We start from the raw sequence: 22,250 nt of genomic DNA, 5'->3' as shown, positions 1-22,250 counted from the left end.
CAATCTGATATTATTGTTGATGAGTCAAAATTCAAGAATGTCAGGGAATGCTAACATGGATCAGCTCCCACAACGCTCATTCAGAACAAAGTAACTCATCTGAGTCCATTTCCGACACCTTAACCATCCTTTCTACCACGATGGGCACTCATTTTCTCCATTACTGGCACACAACAGTATTCCGTCTCGACCAAGTGCATTGCACTTAATTTCCATGTTATTGAAGGTACCATTCCAAATGAAGGTACCACGAGGGATTTGGTTCATGGGACGCACAGATCTGCCATTGATTCTCATAGTACCCTGAAACTCACGCAGCGTCATGTTAGTATTCAGTGTCGTGTCAACATAAAATAAACGCAAATGCAATAAATCTGATCTTAAACCAAAAACTCTCGAATTATATCTCAGGTCAGGCAGCATTTGTATGGAGGGCGCAGGAGTTATTATATTGTTTCTTTATAACTTTATTTTGCAGCAGGATCTACATGGACATACGGAAGGAAAATACTTTGCAAAGATGGTGATACAAAGAAGGTGTTAACTCTGCTTTCTGCTCCACAGTTGTTATACGAGATTGCAGTAATTTCAACATTTTTACATTTACGTTATTTCACATTTCCAGCACCTGGCTTTTGGGAAATTGTTATTCTTATATTCACAGATGCTATCTGTCTGGGTGCACTATAATCGTGGAGAAACGAGGATTTAAATCTTTATTGAGGTGCGTAAATTATGAGGGGAATACACAAAGCTTTCCCCCGAGGGCAGACAACTCCATGACTCTGTCGATGCAAATGCTGGAAAATGGAACAACTAAAAACATACTATGGAGGAACTCAGCGCAATGTGCATTATCTCTGGTATAAAATTTCTCAGTAGTTCATTTCCGGATCAGTATCAGCACTGACAGTATTTTATCTTGCTCCATAGATGCTACTTGACTGCTGAGCCCTTTCAAATGCTGTATCGTGTCCAGTACTGTGTACTAAATGTACGTGTTTAATTAATATCGGTTAAATTTTCAGTAACACAAATAGCGATCACAACATGACGGGAATAATTTCGACACAGCCCAGATTTAGTTTCACATCACTGGCGGCGGGTTGTTAGCCCGCATTATTTTACAGACGGGACATCATAGAGTCATCAATCCGGCGGGATGGAAGGGAATAAATTCTGATTTTTACATGAGCAGATAACCCCAGCATCACTGGAGTGAGACGGCGCATAATGACCCCAAGAGTAAGATGTACATTGCCGCAGAGTTGTTTCGTTTCCGTTGCACTGAATATTTTGGACCTCAACAGGTCCGGAACCTGCTCCAATGTGAGCCCACCCCGGGGCATCCACCGCTTTGCTGCAACCCAGCTCCAGGCACAACACGGTCGCGTCTTATAGGTCACAATTACAACTTTAAACCTATATCCACTTTAACTCACTTGCTTGCTTTTATGTTCTTGATTGATTTCTGAAAATCTAACCATCTTTTCCTCACATTTCTACACAAATCTATCAGGTCGCATGTCGGCCTTGTTCTTTTGTAGAAAATGAATTCAGTCTTTCCAGTCTTTTCTCCATAAATAAACTCCTCTTTCAAGAAAAATCCTTGTTCATCTCTTCTGCGACTCATCAAGTAAAATCATTCCCAAAGTTTCTTATAAAATGGCTGCTGAGCTGCAGTTAGTTTTCCAAGTGCAACTTAAATAGTGTTTTATAAAGTTTTGTTACGATGACCCAACTCTTTTATGCTTTATTTTGACCTCTGAGAGAAAAAGATGTTATAAGATCTCTGAAGCCTTCCGTCCTTTGTTGCCACTTTAAATCGATCTATGAAGCTATGAACAGCAAGATCTTTCTATTTATTAAACTTCTTCAACATTCCGTCTTCTGTTCCTCCTTACTGTATCTCAAGTCCTCGATTGCTAACTAAGCCGCATTCCCTCATATTTATCGAGATAAATGTGCCGATATTCCAAGCATTGTTCAATTTGATTTCTATACGGCCGCAGCTTAAAATAATATTGTTCTGCCTACCCGATGTTTCATATCTTCTACTTCTTGTGGACGACTATGGGCCAACGAGAACATACTGTACATACCCGAATCAAAAGCCAGAAGGTTCGTAGACAACTGATAGCTAGATTAGTGGCATTTAAAAGACAAAAATACCAGGTTGCATTTACGGATGGCTATCCCACTTATTGGCTCTTCATGCTACCTTGGAGGATTTGGAAACTACCATAATTTATTGATGCTGTTTATTGACCAGAGTTCAGTGCTTAAAACAAACATTCCAACCATTCTGACCGAATGTTCCAGACCTGGGTCTTTTGTACCATCCTGTGCAACTGGATCCTTGATTTCCTAAGCAGAAAAGCAATGTCTGCGATGATCAGAAAAAGCATCTCCACCTCGCTGATTATCAACACTGGAACACCTCAAGGATGTGTGCTTCGCCTACTGCTTCACGCTCTCTACACCTATGACTGTGTGTTTAGGCACAGTTCAAATCCGATCTGCAAATTCGCTGGTGACACAATAATTGTTGGCAGAATTTTAGATAGTAATGAGAGTCGTACAGAACGGGATATATAAAGCAATTGTGTGGTATTGCAGCAACAACCTTCACTGAACCAAATAATTGATTGTGAACTTCAGAAAGGTGAAGAAGAAGGTACAGATACCTGTCCACATAGGGGGATCAGAAGTGGAATGAGTTAGCACTTTCAAATTCCTGGGTGACAACATTTCCTAGACTATATCTTGGGTCCAATTTATCGATGAAGTTACAAATAAGGCAAGATGGCGAATGCATTTTATTCGAGCTTGAAGAGATTTGGTATGACACCAAAAACACTCGCAATTTTTTACAGTTGTACCGTGCAGAGCATTATAACTGGCAGCATCGCATTCTGGTATGGGGTGTGTGGGAATCGGGGCGGGAGGGCTACCGCACAGGATTTAAAGAAGATGCAAAAAGTTTTGGACTGAGTTAGCTTCATTGTGGGCACCAGCCTACGTAGCATTTTCTCTATATCTTGAAAGCAGATGAATTTCTCTGATGCTTTTTAACATTTGCCCTCATTTCCAGATCAGGTAGTGCAAAGCCTAAATATTAATCAAGTATGAGCTTATACGTGATGTAATGCGTTCATACTGGCCAAGTGTCAGGAATACAAGAGGAGCTCACATCATCTCTCCTCGACATTCTGAGATTGCACATCACATCATCTGTAACTTATCAGTCAAACATTAACAGAACCTAAACCAGGTGGGACGCACTAAGGCAACGGCGACAACACTTATGCAACCTTTAAATATCAGGTTGCAAATGTGTCTTTTGATTTTCCCCAATATCATGTTATTATTGATGAGTCAAAATTCAGGAATGTCAGGCAATACTAACATGGATCGACTCCCATAATGCTCAAGATATTTGAGATCATTCAGAACAAAGTAACTCATCTAAGTACATTTCCAACGTCTTAACCATCCTTTCTACCACGATGGGCACTCATTTTCTCCATTACCGACACACAACAGTATTCAGTCTCGACCAAGTGCATTGCACTTAATTTCCATGTTACTGAAGGTAACATCACAAATGAAAGTACCACGAGGGAACTGGCTCACGGGACGCGCAGATTTGCCATTGAGTCTCACACTACCCTGCCACTCACGCAGTGTCAGGTTAGTATTCAATGTCGTGACCAGTGTCGTGTCGACATAAAATAAACTCAAATGCAATAAATCTGATCTTAAACCAAAAACTCTGGAATAAGGTGGGTGATCTTGTCGTACAGCTACAGATTTTCAGGTATGATATTGTGGACATCACTGAGACGTGGCTAAAGGATGCATGTCTCTGGGAGCTGAACGTCCAAGGAAACACAGTGTATCGGAAGGATAGGAAGGTAGGCAGAAGGTAGGCAGAAGGTAGGCGTGGCTTTATTGGTAAGAAATGATATTAAATCATTAGAAAGAGATGATATAGGATCGGAAGGTGCAGAATCTTTATGGGTTGAGCTAAGAAATCGCAGGGGTAAAAGGACCGTGATGGCAGTTCTTCATAGGCCTCCAAAAGCAAAAAGGAAATTATAGACCTGTTAACTTGACATCGGTGGTTGGGAAGTTGTTGGATTTGATTGTCAAGGATGAGGTTACAGAGTACCTGGAGGCATATGACAAGATAGGCAGAACTCAGCATGGATTCCTCAAAGGAAAATACTGCCTGACAAACCTATTACAATTTTTTGAGGAAATTACCAGTAGGCTAGACAAGGAAGGTGCAGTGGATGTTGTATATTTGGATTTTCAGAAGGCCTTTGACAAGGTGCCACTCATGAGGCTACTTAACAAGATAAGAGCCCATGGAATTACAGGAAAGTTACAAATGTGGATAAAGTGTTGGCTGATTGGCAGAAAGCAGAGAGTGGGAATAAAGGGATCCTGTTCTGGTTGGCTGCCAGTTACCAGTGGTGGTCCACAGGGGTCCGTGTTGGGGCCGCTTCTTTTTACATTGTACATCAACGATTTGGATTATGCAATAGATGGCACTGTGTTTAAGGTTGCTGACGATACCAAGATAGGTGGGGGGGGGCCGGTAGTGTTGAAGAAACGGACAGTTGGCAGAGAAACTTGGATAGATTGGAAGAATGGGCAAAGAAGTGGCAAATCAAATATAATGTTGGAAAGTGTATGGTTATGCACTTTGTAAGAAGAAATAAATGGGCAGGCAATTATTTAAATGGGGAAAGAATTCAAAGTTCTGAGATGCAACGGGATTTGGGATTCCTCGTACAGGATACTCTTAAGGTTAACCTCCAGGATGAGTCGGTAGTGAAGAAGGCGAATACAATGTCGGCATTCACTTCTAGAGGAATAGAGTATAGGAGCAAGGAAGCAATGTTGAGGCAACATAAGGCACTGGTGAGACCTCACTTGGAGTACTGTGGACAGTTTTGGTCTCCTCATTTAAGAAAGGATGTGCTGACGTTGGAGAGGGTACAGAGACGATTCACTAAATGATTCCGGGAATGAGAGGGTTAACATATGAGGAAAGTTTGTCCGCTCTTGGACTGTATTCCATGGAGTTTACAAGAATGAGGGGAGACCTCATAGAAACATTTCGAATGTTGAAAGGCATGGACAGAGTGCATGTGGCAAAGTTGTTTCCCATGGTGGGGGAGTCTAGTACGAGGGGGCATGACTTAAGGATTGATGGGCGTCCATTCAGAACAGAAATGCAAAGATTTTTTTTTTTTAGTCAGAGGTTGGTGAATATATGGAATTTATTGCCACGGGCAGCAGTGGAGGCCAAGTCATTGGGTGTATTTAAGGCAGAGATTCACAGGTGTCTGAGGAGACTGGGCATCAAAGGTTATGGTGAGAAGGCGGGGGAGTGGGACTAAATGGGAGAATGGATCAGCTCATGATAAAATGGCGGAGCAGACTCGATGGGCCTAATGGCCGACTTCTGCTTCTTTGTTTTGTCTTATTTATCAGGTCGGGCAGCATTTGTAGGGAGGGAGTAGCAGTTACTATGTTGTTTCTTTTTAACCGAGACCTATTTTGTAGCAGGAACTACATGGACACACGGAAGGAAAATATTTTGCAAAGACGGGGATACAAAGTGTGTTAACTCTAATTTCGGCACCACAGTTGTTATACGGGATTGCACTGATTGCAACATCTTTTGAGGTTATTTCACATTTCCAGCACTTGACCTTTGGGAAGTTGTTATTCTATATTCACAGATGCTATCTGTCTGGCTGCACTATAATTGTGGAGAAACGAGGACTTAACTCTTTATTGAGATGTGTAAATCATGAGGGGAATACACAAAGCTTCCCCACAAAGGCAGACAAAAATTGGCTCAGTAACACAAATTGCAATCACAACATGACGGGAATAATTTCGACATAACTCAATTGAGTTTCACTTCACTGGGGGTGGGCTATCAGCTCGCGCTATTTTACAGCTGGGACATCATGGAGTCATCAATCCAGCGGGATGGAAGGGACAAAATTCTGATTTTTACCTGAGCAGATGACACCAGCATCATTGGAGTGAGGCCACGCATAATGACCCCATGTGTTAGATTTACACTCCCGCAGGGTTGCTTCGTTTCCGTTGCACTGAACTTTTTGGGTCACAACGGGTCCGGAACCTGCTCCAAAGTGACCCCACCCCGGGGCATCCACCGCTTTGCCGCAACCCAGCTCCCGGCACACCACAGTCGCGTCTTGTAGGTCCCAAGTATAACTGTGCACAGTCCCCCAGATTCCCCAGTAGTGAACCTCCAGTCTCCCGGCACATCGACTGCCTCTGTTCATCAACCTCAACTTCACGCTTTCTGAAAAATATCAATTAATGAAAGATCAATCTTTAACGTTAGTTTAAGATTGCTGCTACTCGATGCTCAGTAAACCGCTCCCTCTGCCCACCCACCCCAAGCATTTAAACTCCGCAGGTGCTATATTATGATCAAACGAACTATCAGGCTGCGGCAGACAACGCACGAACTGATAAACGTGACAAAAACAGAGAATAAGCTCGTGATCATCCGGTGAACCGGGAGCCATCCGGTTGTTCCGGAGAACAAAGCGTTTCGCAGACGAAAAAAAAGGATGAGCTGAGGGATCGTTTTCTCTTTTCGGGGAACAGCTGTTAGACTTCTCAGTTCAGTATCCCACTGCACTCAGCCCTCATCAATTCAGTGATAGAACCCAAACTTGTTTGGACGGGAGGAGACATTCCTCTAACTGGGGCCCAAAGGAGAAAGGGTTAAAATGAGCCTTAACGTGATTTCAGCCTCAACACTCAAAAATAAACTGTGTGAACACCTTTAAGCTTTTGGACAATGTCAGCGGAATCATTTCTCTGCCGAATTACTGCACGGGATTTCAGCAGTCACTTCTCAGCTTGATTTTCAGTGACAAGCAGACCCAGCCCTACGCGTAATGATAATTAAGAAAGATTACCTGATCGGTCAGGCTGACAATTCCCCGGACGCCCTAAAACAAGAAAAAAACATGATTAGATTTAGTTGTGGAGCTGTCGCGTTGGGACGTAGAAGCGGAGGTTTCATGGGAGGCAGGTTATCAAACTTATAAATCCATCAGCGAGAAATGTCTTAATGATGTGAGGCGGTGTCTACCGAACTGTTATAGAAGAGTGGTTTCACTTTCTCATATATTTGTTTTAATGACACCATTATCACAAGTCGACAGCTGTTATTTCACATTGTGTTTTTGCATTGAAAATTACTTTCGGTGTGCTGACATCCGGACACATCCTCACATTGTGAGGTTAGAGATCACATCTGTTTAGTTCTCCTCTACAACTCCTGTGGATGGCCGACGATGTGTCCGCCTCTACGAGTGTAAGGCAAGTGAGACACAGAAAAGTAGTTTTTTTAGGACCCCGGTGATTACCCTACCCCACTCGTGACATCTCAAATTTGCCCAAATGAACTGGCTTTAGCTAAATAAAACAGTCATAGAGCACTACTGCACAGAAACAGACCAATCAGCCCATTATTCCGTGCGTACCTAGTATTTTTTCCAGTCCCATCTACCAGCACCCAAGGCATAGCCCTTCGTAGCCCTCCGAAGCCCTCCGACCTATGTAACTATTCAAACGTCTTTAGGTGTTGCAATTGACACCGCATCCACCAATAGAATTCACGATTCTTTACGCTCGCGCCAACGTCTGAGCGTAGAAGTTTCCCTCTGATTCCCAGTAAATATTTCATATTTTACTCGAACCCATCACCAAAGTTGAGGGAAAGGTCCTGCATATATTCACTCTATCTGTACGTGACATAATTTTGTGTGTCTCTATAAGCTCTTCTCCAAATACGATCCAGGGAATAAACTGCAAATCTGTTCAACCTTCCTCTGTAACTCAAATCTGCCAGTCCTGGCAACATCCTTAGCAGTGGTGCGATAAAGTTTGTGAACCCTGTAGAAAATGTGATCAGACCTTTGCATGTGCTAAAACTAGATAAGGAGAACCCAATTAAATAAGTAACACAAAAACAGAATACTTGTTCATTTCTTTATTAAGAAAAAATCCAATATTACATGCATTTGCTGGAAAAAAGTATGTGAACCTTTGTTTTCAGTAACTGGTATGACCCCCTTGCACAGCAATAACTGGGATGTTGGTGAGCTTCCCCGAATGAACTGCTTGCTTCATGTGCTTCCACAATATTTCTATAGGATTAAGTGCAGGACTTTGACTCGACTATTCCAAACTCGAAATAACATCTTTTTGAACCACTTTGGTGTTGATTTACTCCTGTCTTTCGGTTTGTTGCCTTGTTGCATTATTCAACTTCTCTCAAGCTTCAGGTTTCGGACTGTCACCCTGACATTCTCCTGTAAAATATCTTGATACAATTTCTAATTCATATTCCCTCCATGACAGCAAACTATCCAGGCCCTGAGGCAGCAGATCAGCCCCAAACCATGACGTTCCCTCCATCATGCTTCACAGTTTGGATGAGGTTTTGGTGTTGGTCAGCAGTGTCCCTTTTTCACCAAACATAGCAATGTGCATTTCTGCCAAAAAATTTAACTTTTTTTCTCATCTGTGCACAGAACGCTGTCCCAGGAGTGTTGGAGAACATCGAGGTGGTCTTTTGCAAAGTTGGGAATTGCAGCAAAGTTTTTTTTTGGAAAGCAGTGGTTTCCTCCATGGTGGATATATGCACAGAGATTATTGCAGGTATTTTGCTGTTACCTTTAGATTCTTTTTCACCTTCATCAGTATTACACGTTGTGCTCTTCTTGTGACCTTTGCAGGGTAACACTTCTAGGAAGACTATCAACAGTATTGAGTTTCATCCAATGGTAAACAGTTCCTCTTACTGTGGACTGTGGACAGACCTGAGGAGCTATCGGTTTGGGTTAACGTGATGGGCGGTGGGAGAGTTTAAAAGAAGTAGAAGTAAAAGTCGGCACATTTTGCTCTGGACAGTTCCAGAGAAGACAATGGATTGCACTTAGCAAGGACCAACAAAAATAAGTTAAGTTTAAGTCGCCCTTTTGTGACTGGACCAGTGCTGGAGTGCTGAGTTGAGGCTTGGCTCATTGAGGCTTCCACGAGGAAATACTGTGTTTTAATGTATTATTTCTCTTATTGCATATCTGGAGCAGTGCGGTACCAGATTTGATACTGAAATATTCCCCTTGCCGGATGTGGAAATGCGGAGAGACCTCCTGTGTCCATGACGACCACAAAAGTGAAAATTTGAAAATACAGGTTGTATGTTTCTGCCTGAGTAAAAGGCAAGATGAACAGGTTCAATATACTTTAGTTTTTGAGAGGTATTGAGCCCCTGGTTAAGGAAAACAAGGAGCATTTGTTCCAGTCTGCCTATACAGCAGGTACAGGCAGACTGGAACAAATGAGGTACTTGAGCAGTACAAGGAATGCAAGACAAGGAAATCAGGAATGCTAAAGCAAGGCTTGAGTTTTATTTTGTTGCAGAGAAGGTGAGGAAGAATCTTAAGAGCTTCTAAAGATACATTAAGAGCAAACGGATAGCAATAGACAAAATTTGTCCTCGGTAAATTATTGTACTAATCTATGCGAGGAGCAATTAGAGATCGGCAGTGATCTTAAACGATTTCTTTTGCATCTGTATTTACTCGGGGAAGTTAAAGATTTTATAGATTTCAACCAATGCAGCAGGGAGTTCTTGGACCCGATAAAATGTACAGAGCAGGCAGCGTTTGTTCTCTTGGAGCAAATTAGATTGGATAAATCCCTGGGTCCTGACAAGGTATTCTCTCGAAACCTGAACGAGGCTAATGCAGAGACTGCAGGGGCCTTGGTAGAGATGTTCAAAAGACTTTTATCCACGCATGAGATACCGCAGGATATGAGGATAGGTGTTGTTGTTCTGTTGTTCAAGAGAAGCTGTAGGGACACGCCAGAAAATCGTAGGCCGGTGAGGCTGACGTCAGAAGTGGAAGGCTATTGCAAAATATACTAGGAGACCGTGTACATAGGTATTTGGCTAGACAGCGATTGATTAAGGATACTCAACATGAGCTTGCCCGTCGAACGTCGTATCTAACCAATCTTACAGAACTTTTCAATTATGTTCCGTGGAAAGGCGATGAAGGCAAAGCAGTGGATGTTGTCCACATTGAGGTTGCAAGATCTTTGACAAAGTCTCGCATGAAAACTTGGTCAAGATCGTTCAGTCGCTTGGCATTCAAGAAGTAGTAGTAAATTGGATTAGACATTGGTTTTACAGAAGGATCCAGAGTGAGGATTAATATGATTCCCTCTCACACTGGAGACCTGTGACTTGTGGCATGCAATAGCGATTGGTTAGGTGAGCGATAGCGCACGAAGTAGTGCTGCAGACGAGAGGATTCTAGTAATAAAGATCCATCGTTCCGTGTGTAAGGGGGTTTCAAGTGGCGTCACAGGTAGATAGGGTCGTAAAGAAAACCTTCACATAACAATATATTGAGTACAGGAGCTGGGCTGTTATCTTGAAATTCTATAAAACATCAGTGAGGCTCAAATTGGAAAATTGTGTGCAGTTTTGAACCATAAGACATAGGAGCAGGATAAGGCCATTCAGCCCAAGAAGTCTGCTCCGCCTTTGCATCGTTACTGTTCACGGATCCTACTCAACCCCATAAGCACACACGAAATGCTGGAGGAACTCAGCAGGCCGGTCAGCATCTATGGAAACGGAACACTCGAGGTTTCGGGCAGCGACCCTTCGGCAGGACGTCTGCAGTACACTTGTCGATAGATGCTGCCTTGCCTGCTGTCTTTCTCCAGCATTCTCTGCATTTTGCTTGGATTTACACCATCTGCAGATTTTCTCCTGTTTCACACTGAGCTCCATGCACCTGTCTTCTCGCCATATCTTTTGATACCCTGACCAATAAGTAAACGATCACCTTCCGCCTTAAATATACGCATGGACAGGCTTCATGGTAAGTTGAATCACCACTGTAAATTATCTCTTTTATGTGGGTGAATGGTACAATCACGCCGGTAGATTGAGAAAGAAGGAAATTGAAAAAGGAATGACTTATAAAGGAGTTGTTGCTGATCTGCGCAGATTCGGTGAATGGACGCGGATCTTTGCATGCTGCTTGTTTGCATGACGATATAACTCTGTTTTCGGACGGTGAATTTAAGTTATCTTTATTTGCAACGGCAAATATAACGAAACAAAGTTCTGCTATTTAAAGTTCCGCAGGTGGACGTATGCTGACGTATATTACAAATTAACTTTGAAGTTGCTTAGATGTTCACTTAATGAGAAGTTCTGAACAATAATTGCAGCGTGAAATAGTGCCTGTAGGGTCCAATTCCTACGAATGTCTTATGGATGAAATAGCCATGTTTTTGTATTCTGACCAGCTTAAGCTATCCTTAAATACAGAGAACCAGTATCCCCTCGGATATCACAATCCCGAGGAAGAAGCATTCATAGTCAAAAACTTTATAATTTGCGCACCCCTATTCTGTGGAGTGAAACATTTCCGAAATTCATCTGCGAATAAAAGTTTACAGATGCCATATTCTATTTTAAAAGCAGCAGCCAACCACAGAAAAATGCAACAAACAAGCTAAAAGTAAACAATATACATAGTAACACTCGACAAATTAGTTTGTATGAGCCGAATAATAGGGAAATATTTTATTTCTTTTTCTTTCCATAAATGTTAAGCAGACAACTTGATGTTAACTCAATTTCTCATTTACTTGATGGTGCTGTCCTCCAGAAGGCTCCCGCTATTTGACAGTCAATCAATAAACGTTATCAATAAAATATTCGGAAGGAAATAAATAATATAGTCGCGTGTTTATTTTACTAAAATCTGTCCATCGTTTAACTTGGACAGAGGAAAACGGAATATGGAATTAAGTTCAACAGCTCAGGAAATGCGATTTTCCACGCGTGCATATAATGGAACATGGGAAAGTGCGTTGTCAAAAAGTTTGGTTGCTTTTCTCAGGACGCATAAACGTACAACATTTCTCTTTTAAAATCAGTTTGATATATAATCACACATAAATCAAGATATTTGATAACTCGTTGAATTCCAACACATTATCATCTGTATGAAAGTTTCAGTGTTAGCATCCTTCGAATAATTTAAGAACAATAACAAAAATAATATTCTGCGTCCTCACAAAATGCTGCAGGAACATGCAGAACTGGCAGCATCTGTTGTAAAACGTAAACAGTCGACGTTTCGGGCCGAGCCCCTTCACCAGGACATTTTTGTGTGTATTGCTTTAATTTCCAGAAATTGCAGGTTTTCTCTTGTTCTCAATATTAAGTGTTCTCAACATAACAGAATGATTTTATTAATGAAAAACGTGTCTAAAACCTGATCTAATATACATTATTCAAGCTCGTTTGCTTCACTGTGCCGCGCGGTGGTAGAAAGAGCGGTAACTGATAATTACCAGTGATAGGAACGGGTTGCCAGCGTTCAACCAGGAACAGCTCCAGCGTTGGCCGCTGCTCACGTTGACTGAGTTATACACACTACACTCCGCTGTGTTGTTTCGCAACAGTGACTACTCTTCAGTTCTGAACAACTCCGATGAGTATTCCGTTTGTAATATCGGTTCAGATTACTCGTTAGTTTGTGGATGGGGATTTAATGAGACGAACAAATACTGTACTGAAAGGAGATAAAGAATACAGTCGCCATTTTCACAAAATTCTGCACGGTAACTTTAACTCGGACAGAGGGACCACGAAAGTGGAAGAAAGTTCAAACTCATAACATCTGCGATTCTTCACATCTATAGATTGGAACTCGGGAAAATACACTAAGAAAAGCATGTGTTTGTTTTCTCCGGGGGCGTACAAAAGTGCTGAATTAAAATGCAGAATTAAGTAATATCGTATATTTGAAGAATAATTAATCTGCAGCACCCTTTGGAAGTTCCACAGCTCCCAGCTTTCAAATGCTGTATTTAAGAATAATACCAGCAGTGTTAAGTTTAACAGTGTTCGCTGTATACCAGGATAAATGTGAAAAGCCTTTTCAAAATCTGAAATAACTGCATTAAAAAAAATGCTCACTTCACGGGTTCACATGTTACGAGATAGCGGTGTAATTCATAATTTCCAGTGATAAGAATGTGTGCGAGCGTTGAGGCTCTAACGGCTACAGTTTCAGCGTCTGTTCAAGCTCAGTGAGTTACATACACCAAGTTCTGGTGCACTGTGTCCCAACAGTTCTTGCTCACCGTGTCTGATAAACTCAAATTAATAACCAATTTAGCATGATAATTCGCAGATGCTGCGGATGTGATGTTTATGAGAAACATCCCCATGGACGGTCCCAAGCAAGGCAGCGAAAAGAGGAGAAGTTGGCCATGGGGCTAGCAACCCAATGCCAAAGGATTCCAGTGCAACAGAAACAACAACAGAAGCTCTAAAAACCTCATTTCTGGCTCAGGGGTCCAGCGAGCTACTCGAGCATGTCGGCGGCCTATGCCTCAGAAGGTCTGATAGGCTTTAGTAAGTGTTTGTAACATTAAGATACACAACGACATTGTTTAGGTGCAATTTCACTGTTTACTGTTTGACAGAAATCTCAATGATAAGTTCAAAATCTGAAGTCCATGATTTAATGGAAACACTTATAACAGGTCAAAAACCATACTAACAAAAGAGAAAGAGAGGGCAAAAAACTTCCAAAATACGTATTCAATTTAACTACAACGTTAATACAAAATTTCAGTGCTCCATTTCTATCATTTCAAATCAGAAATAAATCAGACCGTTTTCTGGTCTCTTTTGCCATTTGTCTCTTATAATTAAATCACATTAAGATTTGATTTGGATAGTTGAGCAATTGACAGGAGAAAGACATTTTCCACTGTTTAAACATATCCACATTTTTTTTCATCACAATGTCAAACTTGAGAGAGAATCACATTTGTTTTTGTATTCCACACTCCACATCTACTGGTAACAGAGCGATAATATTACACGAAAATACTGTAGACATTAATAACAAACAACACGCCAGTAACAGAAAAATCTCAATAAACTCACATTTCCAGATCTGCAACATAAGCAGTGCCGACAACGACCACAGCATTTTCGTAGTAGTCAGTGATAGCGGTGGCTCTTGAGTTTAACACTTCTAAAACGTTCTAACATTCCGACTGATCTGAAAGCTCACTCTTTGACAGCCACCATTTATGGTAAAAAAACAATCAAGCCATAGATTTTCACAACATGTAGGCATGAACGACAGTTTACTGAAATGCGCCAATGAGAAAGGACATGTCCTTTCATGGACATCTCGGATTCATTTTCACCTCCTCCTAAGAAACAATGAACTGAGTAAAGTCATTGACCCGATATTTCCACTCTAAATGCATTTGGTCATATACATTTACCGCCCGAGAGGATTTTTGAGCCCATTGCAAAGACTGTGTTTTAGTGTAAGTGGTCGCTGTCTGTGATCATGTTTCTCATTTGTCACATACCCACGGCACAGTTTACCACTTTAACAAATGATTCCGAGATCCCGTCCCGACGCACACTATCAGCAAGTGCTTGAAAACGCTAAACGACTCTCCGTGCTGAATGCCCTTTAATTACTTTTCTTGTGTGACCAATATTCATGAAACCAAAGAACAAATATATTTTATCTTATCATCATCTTTATTCACCTCCATCTCTCGATGTCACACAAATATTCTATGTTGTTTCCACACGAAATGACTAAAGAAAAAAATGATGTCATTTTCCCGGGCATAAAAGTCACTTTGCAAAAATGTCTCAATTCCCTAGAAGGGAATAATATTCTCCCGCACCCATGATCATTTTAATGTGCCTTAAAATGTACTTTAAGTCTATTATTTCGAGCTTTCAGCATCCCTCCATATATTTTGCTGGGATCATCATCTCCTATACTGCGTAATGTATTTCTTTTACCGATACCATCTCTCCCTCACACTCTCGCATACCCTGAGTTAAAGATTCTGATATGCCCCACTTCACGAAGACCTTCCTTCTTATGGCTTTTACGTGCGTGACAAAATTCTACAACAATAAAGTTTTCTTTACAAAATATATTAATGTTCATGGATAGAAATCCAGCTGCAAGGAGGCAGATTCTCCAAAGCGATGTAGAAGGATGAGTGACAGAACAATCTGCAGCTGAGACGAGGAGCCGGACACATTTGAAAGTTTGCAGGTAAGTACCTGTTTGGAGAGAACAAAAGGTATTGATATTATGGTGAAAGTTCCCGTGTACTGCTGGTTCCTTTTTGACTACAAGGCTTCAGTAAAAACTACCAACAGCAATGTAAGCACAAGCTAAGTTTGCTTTTCCTTAATTCTACTCCATTTGTTTCACCGGACGGGTAGCAATGGCAGTAATGGAGTGATATGCACCTGCCACCAGATGTAGGAGATCAGGGGTCAGGAGTCCCTGCAGACTATGTTTGGTGAGGTTGTTCCTGTTTCACCTCATCTCAGACATCGTGATTCAGTTGAACCAGCAGTTGCACACGCTGACGTGCAGACAGAAGGCTGAGATGGCTTTAAATAGTACTTTCATGTCGCACCAAACCCCAGTGCCTACGCACCTGTCAAAAGTACAACTTTGCGTGTTTGAGATGTGGGTTCCTCTCCAGGGGATAAATGGCAGAGCTTGCCAGAACACTGTAACAACTGCTGGCAGAGTATATATATTTCAGTTGAGTGAAAATGATATGGGATTCTAAAATCAGAGATACAGAGAGGTAATTCTGTGGCTCAAAATTAAATCTGGGATGATAAGGTGGTTCCATGATGTCAAGGTCAACAAAGTCTCTGGGTGGTCACGTAACATTAGGATAGGCAGGGTGAATCTCTAGAGATCATAGTTACAATAGTATGGATCCAAATCTGATATCAGAAGTTGTGGAGTTTGAAGGGAAAGTAGAGTTTATAAAATTTATATCTGAAAGAAAAGACACAAAGAGAGAGGTTAAGGAATATTCTGTTACAGACAGACTGAAGTGTGTCCATGCCAAAAAAAAAAAAGGCGTATTAAATGTAAAGCTGGTGAATTTAGAGCCTGGATCAATTAATTATCTATGATGTTGTCTCCATGATAGAAACATGGCTGTGAGAGGGACTGGACTAACAGCTCAAATTTCGGGGATTTTAATATTGCAAATGTGATAGAAAAAGGAGTAAAAAAGGTGGAGTACTTGCATTACTAATGAAGGAGAATGCCATAGCTGACATCACAGGGGGCCAAACTGGAGGGCTATCCACTGAGGTAATATGGGTAGATTGAAGAATGACAAAATCTGCAGTCACTCTAGAGGATTGTATAATTAGCCTCCCAATAATCACTGGGACCTCTGAACAGATATGAAGGCAGAAGATGGGAAGATCTATATGATCCAATATTGCTACAGTGGATGCCTTTAATGTACCAATATTGATAGGCAATCAGTAAGGGAGGATGCTTATCTGGGTCAGAATCATCAAATCAGATCCAGAGGGTGACTGAGGACAGAACTGGTATTTTGCATCTCTAGTCACAAATGAGGAATTCATAGAGGAACATAGGATAGGTATGAGCTACTCCAATACACAAGGACATTTTTAGTTCAAGAAGTAGATAATGTTGAGTATTTTTGAAGAGCATCCGTATGAATGCATCTCCAGAGATTGATGTGATTTATCCCAGTTTAGAGAAAGAGGCAAAGGTGAAGATTGTCGGGACTTTGATGAAGATCCTGTCTACCCACAAACAAGCAAATAGGTTTATCCAAGGAACTTGAGGCTGTTGTGGTAGAGATTTTTTTTTCACTTTTGAAGGGATAGGATTAATATGATGGAATTAAAAATCAAAATTATATGGTAAGAGGAACAGACTACATGGTTTTCTGCAGGACAAGTTATCTTTCACCAACGACACATAGCTTTTCAGAATGTGACCAAAGCTGTTGATGACAGTAGAACAGTGGATGTTGTCCACACGGACTTCAGGAACCTGTTTAAAAGTGTCCCTCTGGTGGGTTGGTCAGGATTGGATTCAGAATTGACTTGCCCTTAAATGACAGAGAGTTGTGATTGAACAATAATAGTCTCGCAGGAAGAGAGTATTTTGTGGTGTTCCACAGTGATTGGTGCTGAGAGCTCAGTTATATGTGATATAACAAATGGGTTTTCTTGTAAGTTTGTTCATGTCACAGATACTGAGGAAGCCTGAAGAGTGGAGAAGGACATCAAAGGATAGCGCTTCGCACCCATGCCTTTCATGATTCATAATTAATGATGCAGTTGTACAAAACATTTGCTTGGTATCTGGAGCAGTAGGTTCCATTATGAAGTTGTGGGTGTTTTAAGCAGGGGGCAGAATAGTTTTACCAGTTTACTGTCTGTGTTAGATCGCATTAGCTCTAAAGGGAGGTTAGATACATGAGAATTATTTTGGTTGGTGTGTCAGAGGATGCAGGGAGACCTGATCAGAATATATACAAGTCTACGAGGCATAGATGAGGTCAGCACCCAGAATATTTATTCCATGTTATAAATGTCAAATACTAGAAATTGTAGTTGAAGATGAGGGCAGGGAAAATATAAAGGCAATTTACTGGGCAAGTTGTTGACACATAGAGCGTTAGGTACCTGGGATGCGCTGACAGAGATAGTAGCGGTGCTTATGCCAGGAAATGGCGGAGCACACTCGATGGGCCCAATGGCCTAATTCTGCTCCTGTATCTTATCGTCTTGTGGTGTTATGAACACATGGGCTCATAACCGTCTCGCTGGTTCCAAGCCAAGATGAGATGCTTCTTGTGAAAATATCTCAGTCCTCTCAGGTGATATATTTACTCATTTAGCCATAAAAATAAGCATTATCTACCTTTATTTGTAGAGTTTTTTTTTTAATGAGGTGCAACACTACATGCTGTATGACACATTGGTCACACATTCTATACACACATCCAGAGTGATGAAGTTGTTTGAGATGCTGGTGTTGAAGCATCTCAGTTCCTGTCTGAGTGGCGACTTGGATCCGTTCGAGTTTGCGGACCGAAGCAACCACAGCTGCCATGTGGCTGTTTGCACAACCCAGAAACATCGGGACAGCAAAGGTGCACACATATCTTCATCAATTAAAGCTCAGCATGTAATACCATCATCCACTGAAAATTAATCAGTAAATTCCAACACCTCAGCCTCAATGCCCACTGATGCAATTGGATCTTAGACTTCTCCACTTGCAGGTCCCACTCAGTTCAGATTGGCAAAAACATCCACTGCCCAATCTCCGTCAGCACAGAAGCTTCACAGGGACGTGTGTTTAGGCCCCTGCCCTATTCATTTTATACCAATGACTCTGTGACTACGTACAGCTCTAACACTATATACAAGTTTGCTGATGACACCACTGTAGTGGGCCGTAGAGAAATTGAGATGAATCGGCATACAGGGTGGAGCGTGAAAATTTGGCTGAGTGGTTTAACAGCAACAAGTTCTTGCTCAATTTCAATAAGACCACTACTTCAGAGGACCTCTCCTGGACAAATCATGTAAATATAATTGTATAGAAAGCCTGGCAGTAACTCCTTCTCAGGAGCCTGCGGAGATTCGACATGTCATCAAATCTCTGGAAAACTTATGTAGATTGTGGTGGGCAGTGTACTAACTGGCTTCAATATGGCCTGTATGAGAATACCAATGTGTTTGCGTAGAAAATCCTACAAAAAGGTAATAGATTCAGCAAGTACATCACGGGCAAATACCTTCCAACCATTGAGCACATTGACATGAAAATCAGAATCGGTTTATTATCACCAGCATGTGACGTGGAATTTGTTAACGTAGCAGCAGCAGGTCAATGCAATACATAAGCTAGCAGAGAGAGAAAAAAAAAATAAAAAAATAAGAAAATCAATTACAGTATACGTATATTGAATAGATTTTTAAAAAATGTGCAAAAACAGAAATACTGTATATGTAATAAAGTGAGGCAGGGTCCACAGATTCAATATCCATTTAGGAATCGGATGGCAGAGGGCATGAAGCTGTTCCTGAATCGCTGAGTGTGTGCCTTCAAGCTTCTGTACCTGCTATCTGATGAGGAAATGAGAAAAGTGAGAAAATGTCATGTCTTGGGTGCTGGAGATCCTTGATAATAGATGCTGCTTTTTTGAGACACCACTCCCTGAAGATGTCCTGGGTACTTTTTACGCAAGTATCCAAAATGGAGCTGACTGGATTTACAAACTTCTGCAGCTTCTTTTGGTCCTGTGCAGTAGCCCCTCCATACCAAACAGTGATGCAACCGATCAGAATGCTCTCCACGGTACAACTGTAGAAGTTTTTGAGTGTATTTGTTGACATGACAAATCCCTTCAAACACCTAATAAAGTAGAACCGCTGTCTTGCCTTCTTTATAACTACATCGATATGCTGGGAGAGGTTAGATCCTCAGAGATCTAGACACCAAGGAACTTGAAACTGCTCACTCTCTCCACTTCTGATCTCTCTGTGAGGATTGGGATGTGTTCTTTCGTCTTTCCCTTCAATAGTTGGCATATCCCACTCCAGTAAGCCCTGGAGTCACCACCTGAGATTCTCCCAACAACGGTTGTATCATCAGCAAATTTACAGATGGTATTTAAGCTACACCTAGCCACACAGTCATGTGTATAAAGAGAGTAGAGCAGTGGGTTAAGCATACACCCCTGAGGTCCGACAGTGTTGATCGTCAGCGAGGAGGACATATTATCACCAATCTGCACAGATTGTCATCTTCCTGTTAGGAAGTTGAGGATCCAATTGCAGGGGGAGGTACAGAGGGCCAGGTTCTGCAACTTCTCAATCAAGATTGTGCGAATGATGGTATTAAATGCTGAGCTATAATCGATGAACAGCATCCTGACGTAAGTGTTTGTGTTGTCCAGGTGGTGTAAAGCCATGTGCAGAGTCACTGAGATTATATCTGCCATTGACCTATTGTGGCGATAGGCAAGTTGCAATGGGTCCAGGTCCTTGCTGAGGCAGGAGTTCAGTCTTGTCATGACCAACGTCTCAAAGCATATCATCACTGTCGATGTGAGTGCCACCAGACAACAGTCATTATGCTTGCCCACATTATTCTTCTCAGGCACTAGGATCATCAAAGATCCTTACCCACCAGGCCAGACTCTTTTCTCACTGCTGCCATCAGGTAGAAGGTATAAGTGTCTCAGGACTTGCTCCACCATGTTCTTGAACAAAACATTCTGTTTCTGGTGTTCTCACAACCAAATATCTCACTTGAAGGACTCTTCATCTTGTTAATTCCTCTGCAGGGATGGAGTAAAAAAACAATATTATAGACATTACCATTTATCTGGAAATTAGAATTGGGTATATGGATTCACATTGCTAGCAGCATAGTCAAGTCCAAAAATTGAAAAGAGAGATGTGTGGAACCTAACTGAAAGTCATTCCAATGTAAAAGGAAACCACATCACGTGACAAGTACTAGAAGCACTCAATAGGCCATATCGCAGTTGTCGTATCAGAACTAATGTTGCACTTGTCCGATGACTTTCTGTTTACACCATAAAAAAGTGATCAATGTGAAAAGGTTCTAAATAAGTGCCAACACAAAGAAAATGGAAAATGAAAAGGTAGGAGTAAATATAATTTCAGGAATGTGCAAACAAAGACAGATCAGAACCTATAGAATTAATAATCATCTTTTATCTGAAAAGTTGAGCTGCATTTGCAAACTGACATTTGTAAATTTGATTCTGATTTACATATTAAACTACAATGAGCCAAACAAATAGATCAGGCGCTGATCCTGAAGTTTCCAGAGATATTTTCAATGAAAGGAGCTTGGATAGGTGATGCAAAAGTGTTTGGAAATTATATGCTCTGAAGTGCAGTATTATCCTTTTGGGAAAAATAAAATGCTGTAAATTGAGAAAATGAGAGGGTAATGTGTCCAGAATGGAAGGCGAATTTATGGCAACATCCTAAGATTTTTCTACACCAGGGTTCTTCAAAATGATTCTGCCATAATTCTCCATTCATCAACAGAATCATATCGATGCAAATTAAGTCTACTGACATGCAAGTGTCCTTGACTGGACCATATTATAAAAATCAATAGAGAATTATATGCACACAGTATTTGTCAAAGGTCTAGACAACTTCTACCCATTTCACAAAAGAAACGTTTCTTTTTTTTGGAGACTTCCCCATCTCCTGTCCCAGATCTCAGCATGCCTCTTATACACACTTTCCACATCACCACTGTCCATAATGAAAATTATCACACCACTCCATTTCTGAAACACTTGTAATAATTATATTTACAATTCCCGGATATCATAGCTTTTCTTTTCTACACGATACACTCGTTAATTTGCACATAAATGAAACCTCTGGATCTATTTCATACAGCAACAGTCGACAAGAATTTCGGCACAAAACATCAACTGTCTATTTATTACCTCGAGCGTTTTGTGTGTTTTGCTCAAAATTCAAATAATGCTACAAGCTTTCATGGTATTAATGATACTTCAAGATGAAACAAGTTTTTTTTCTGTTAATGAAATATAACAATTCAGACAGTTGAGCTGCAATTATTCATTTGGAGGGAGCTCTTTGTTTATGGTCCGATTTTATACCCGACTATGCATGGGAGGTGGAGCAGGGACTACTTTGGGGTCCTCATGTTTAACTGTCGCTTATTCTTTGGGGCACTTCTCTGTTTTTGTGGGTGTTTGCCAAAAAAAAAAGCATTTCAGGATGTATATTGTTTATATTTCTCTAACATTAAATTTGACCTTGAGACCTTTGAACCTTTGAGGCAGTATGCTCTGGCTGTTTGCCAACATTGTATGAATTATACAATTTGCCATTGCAATTGATTTTGCCCAGTTGTGAACACATTGAACTGTTACAGAGCAACAAACCAATCGTGTTCTTTTTTGAATATTCATGGCGACTTGCCACAGATTTCAGAGAACATAAACTCACACTCAACGTAAGTGAGCTGCGTCTTGTTTTTCTTACAAACAATTAGAAAGGAGATTTTGAGACAGTGACCATTAAATGCTTTTACTATTTCATTCCTTGTATATGAAAACCTCTTGCAACATTCTGCATTGATACAAGAAGGTCTCTGCAAACATTGTTTATCTGTTGAGCTGGCAGGAAACACCTGCTATCATGGCGTATGCTGAAAAATATCATCCATTTTATCGTT

General features: G+C 41.1%; 1 protein-coding gene across 1 annotated transcript in view; it reads right to left on the bottom strand.

Moving 5' to 3' along the window:
- LOC140202076 (scavenger receptor cysteine-rich type 1 protein M130-like) overlaps nt 1-22,250 on the bottom strand; it is a 68,792-nt gene that overhangs the window by 37,321 nt on the left and 9,221 nt on the right. The window contains exon 2 of the mRNA XM_072266937.1: nt 6,110-6,358. Within this exon, the coding sequence (XP_072123038.1) occupies nt 6,110-6,358 (249 nt within the window). The remainder of the gene's footprint in view (nt 1-6,109; nt 6,359-22,250) is intronic.

This window comes from Mobula birostris, chromosome 8 (assembly GCF_030028105.1).
Source record: "Mobula birostris isolate sMobBir1 chromosome 8, sMobBir1.hap1, whole genome shotgun sequence".
Taxonomy (NCBI): Eukaryota; Metazoa; Chordata; class Chondrichthyes; order Myliobatiformes; family Myliobatidae; genus Mobula; species Mobula birostris.
The sequence above is the reverse complement of the archived record's forward strand: the minus strand, read 5'-3'. Positions and strand labels throughout refer to the sequence as shown.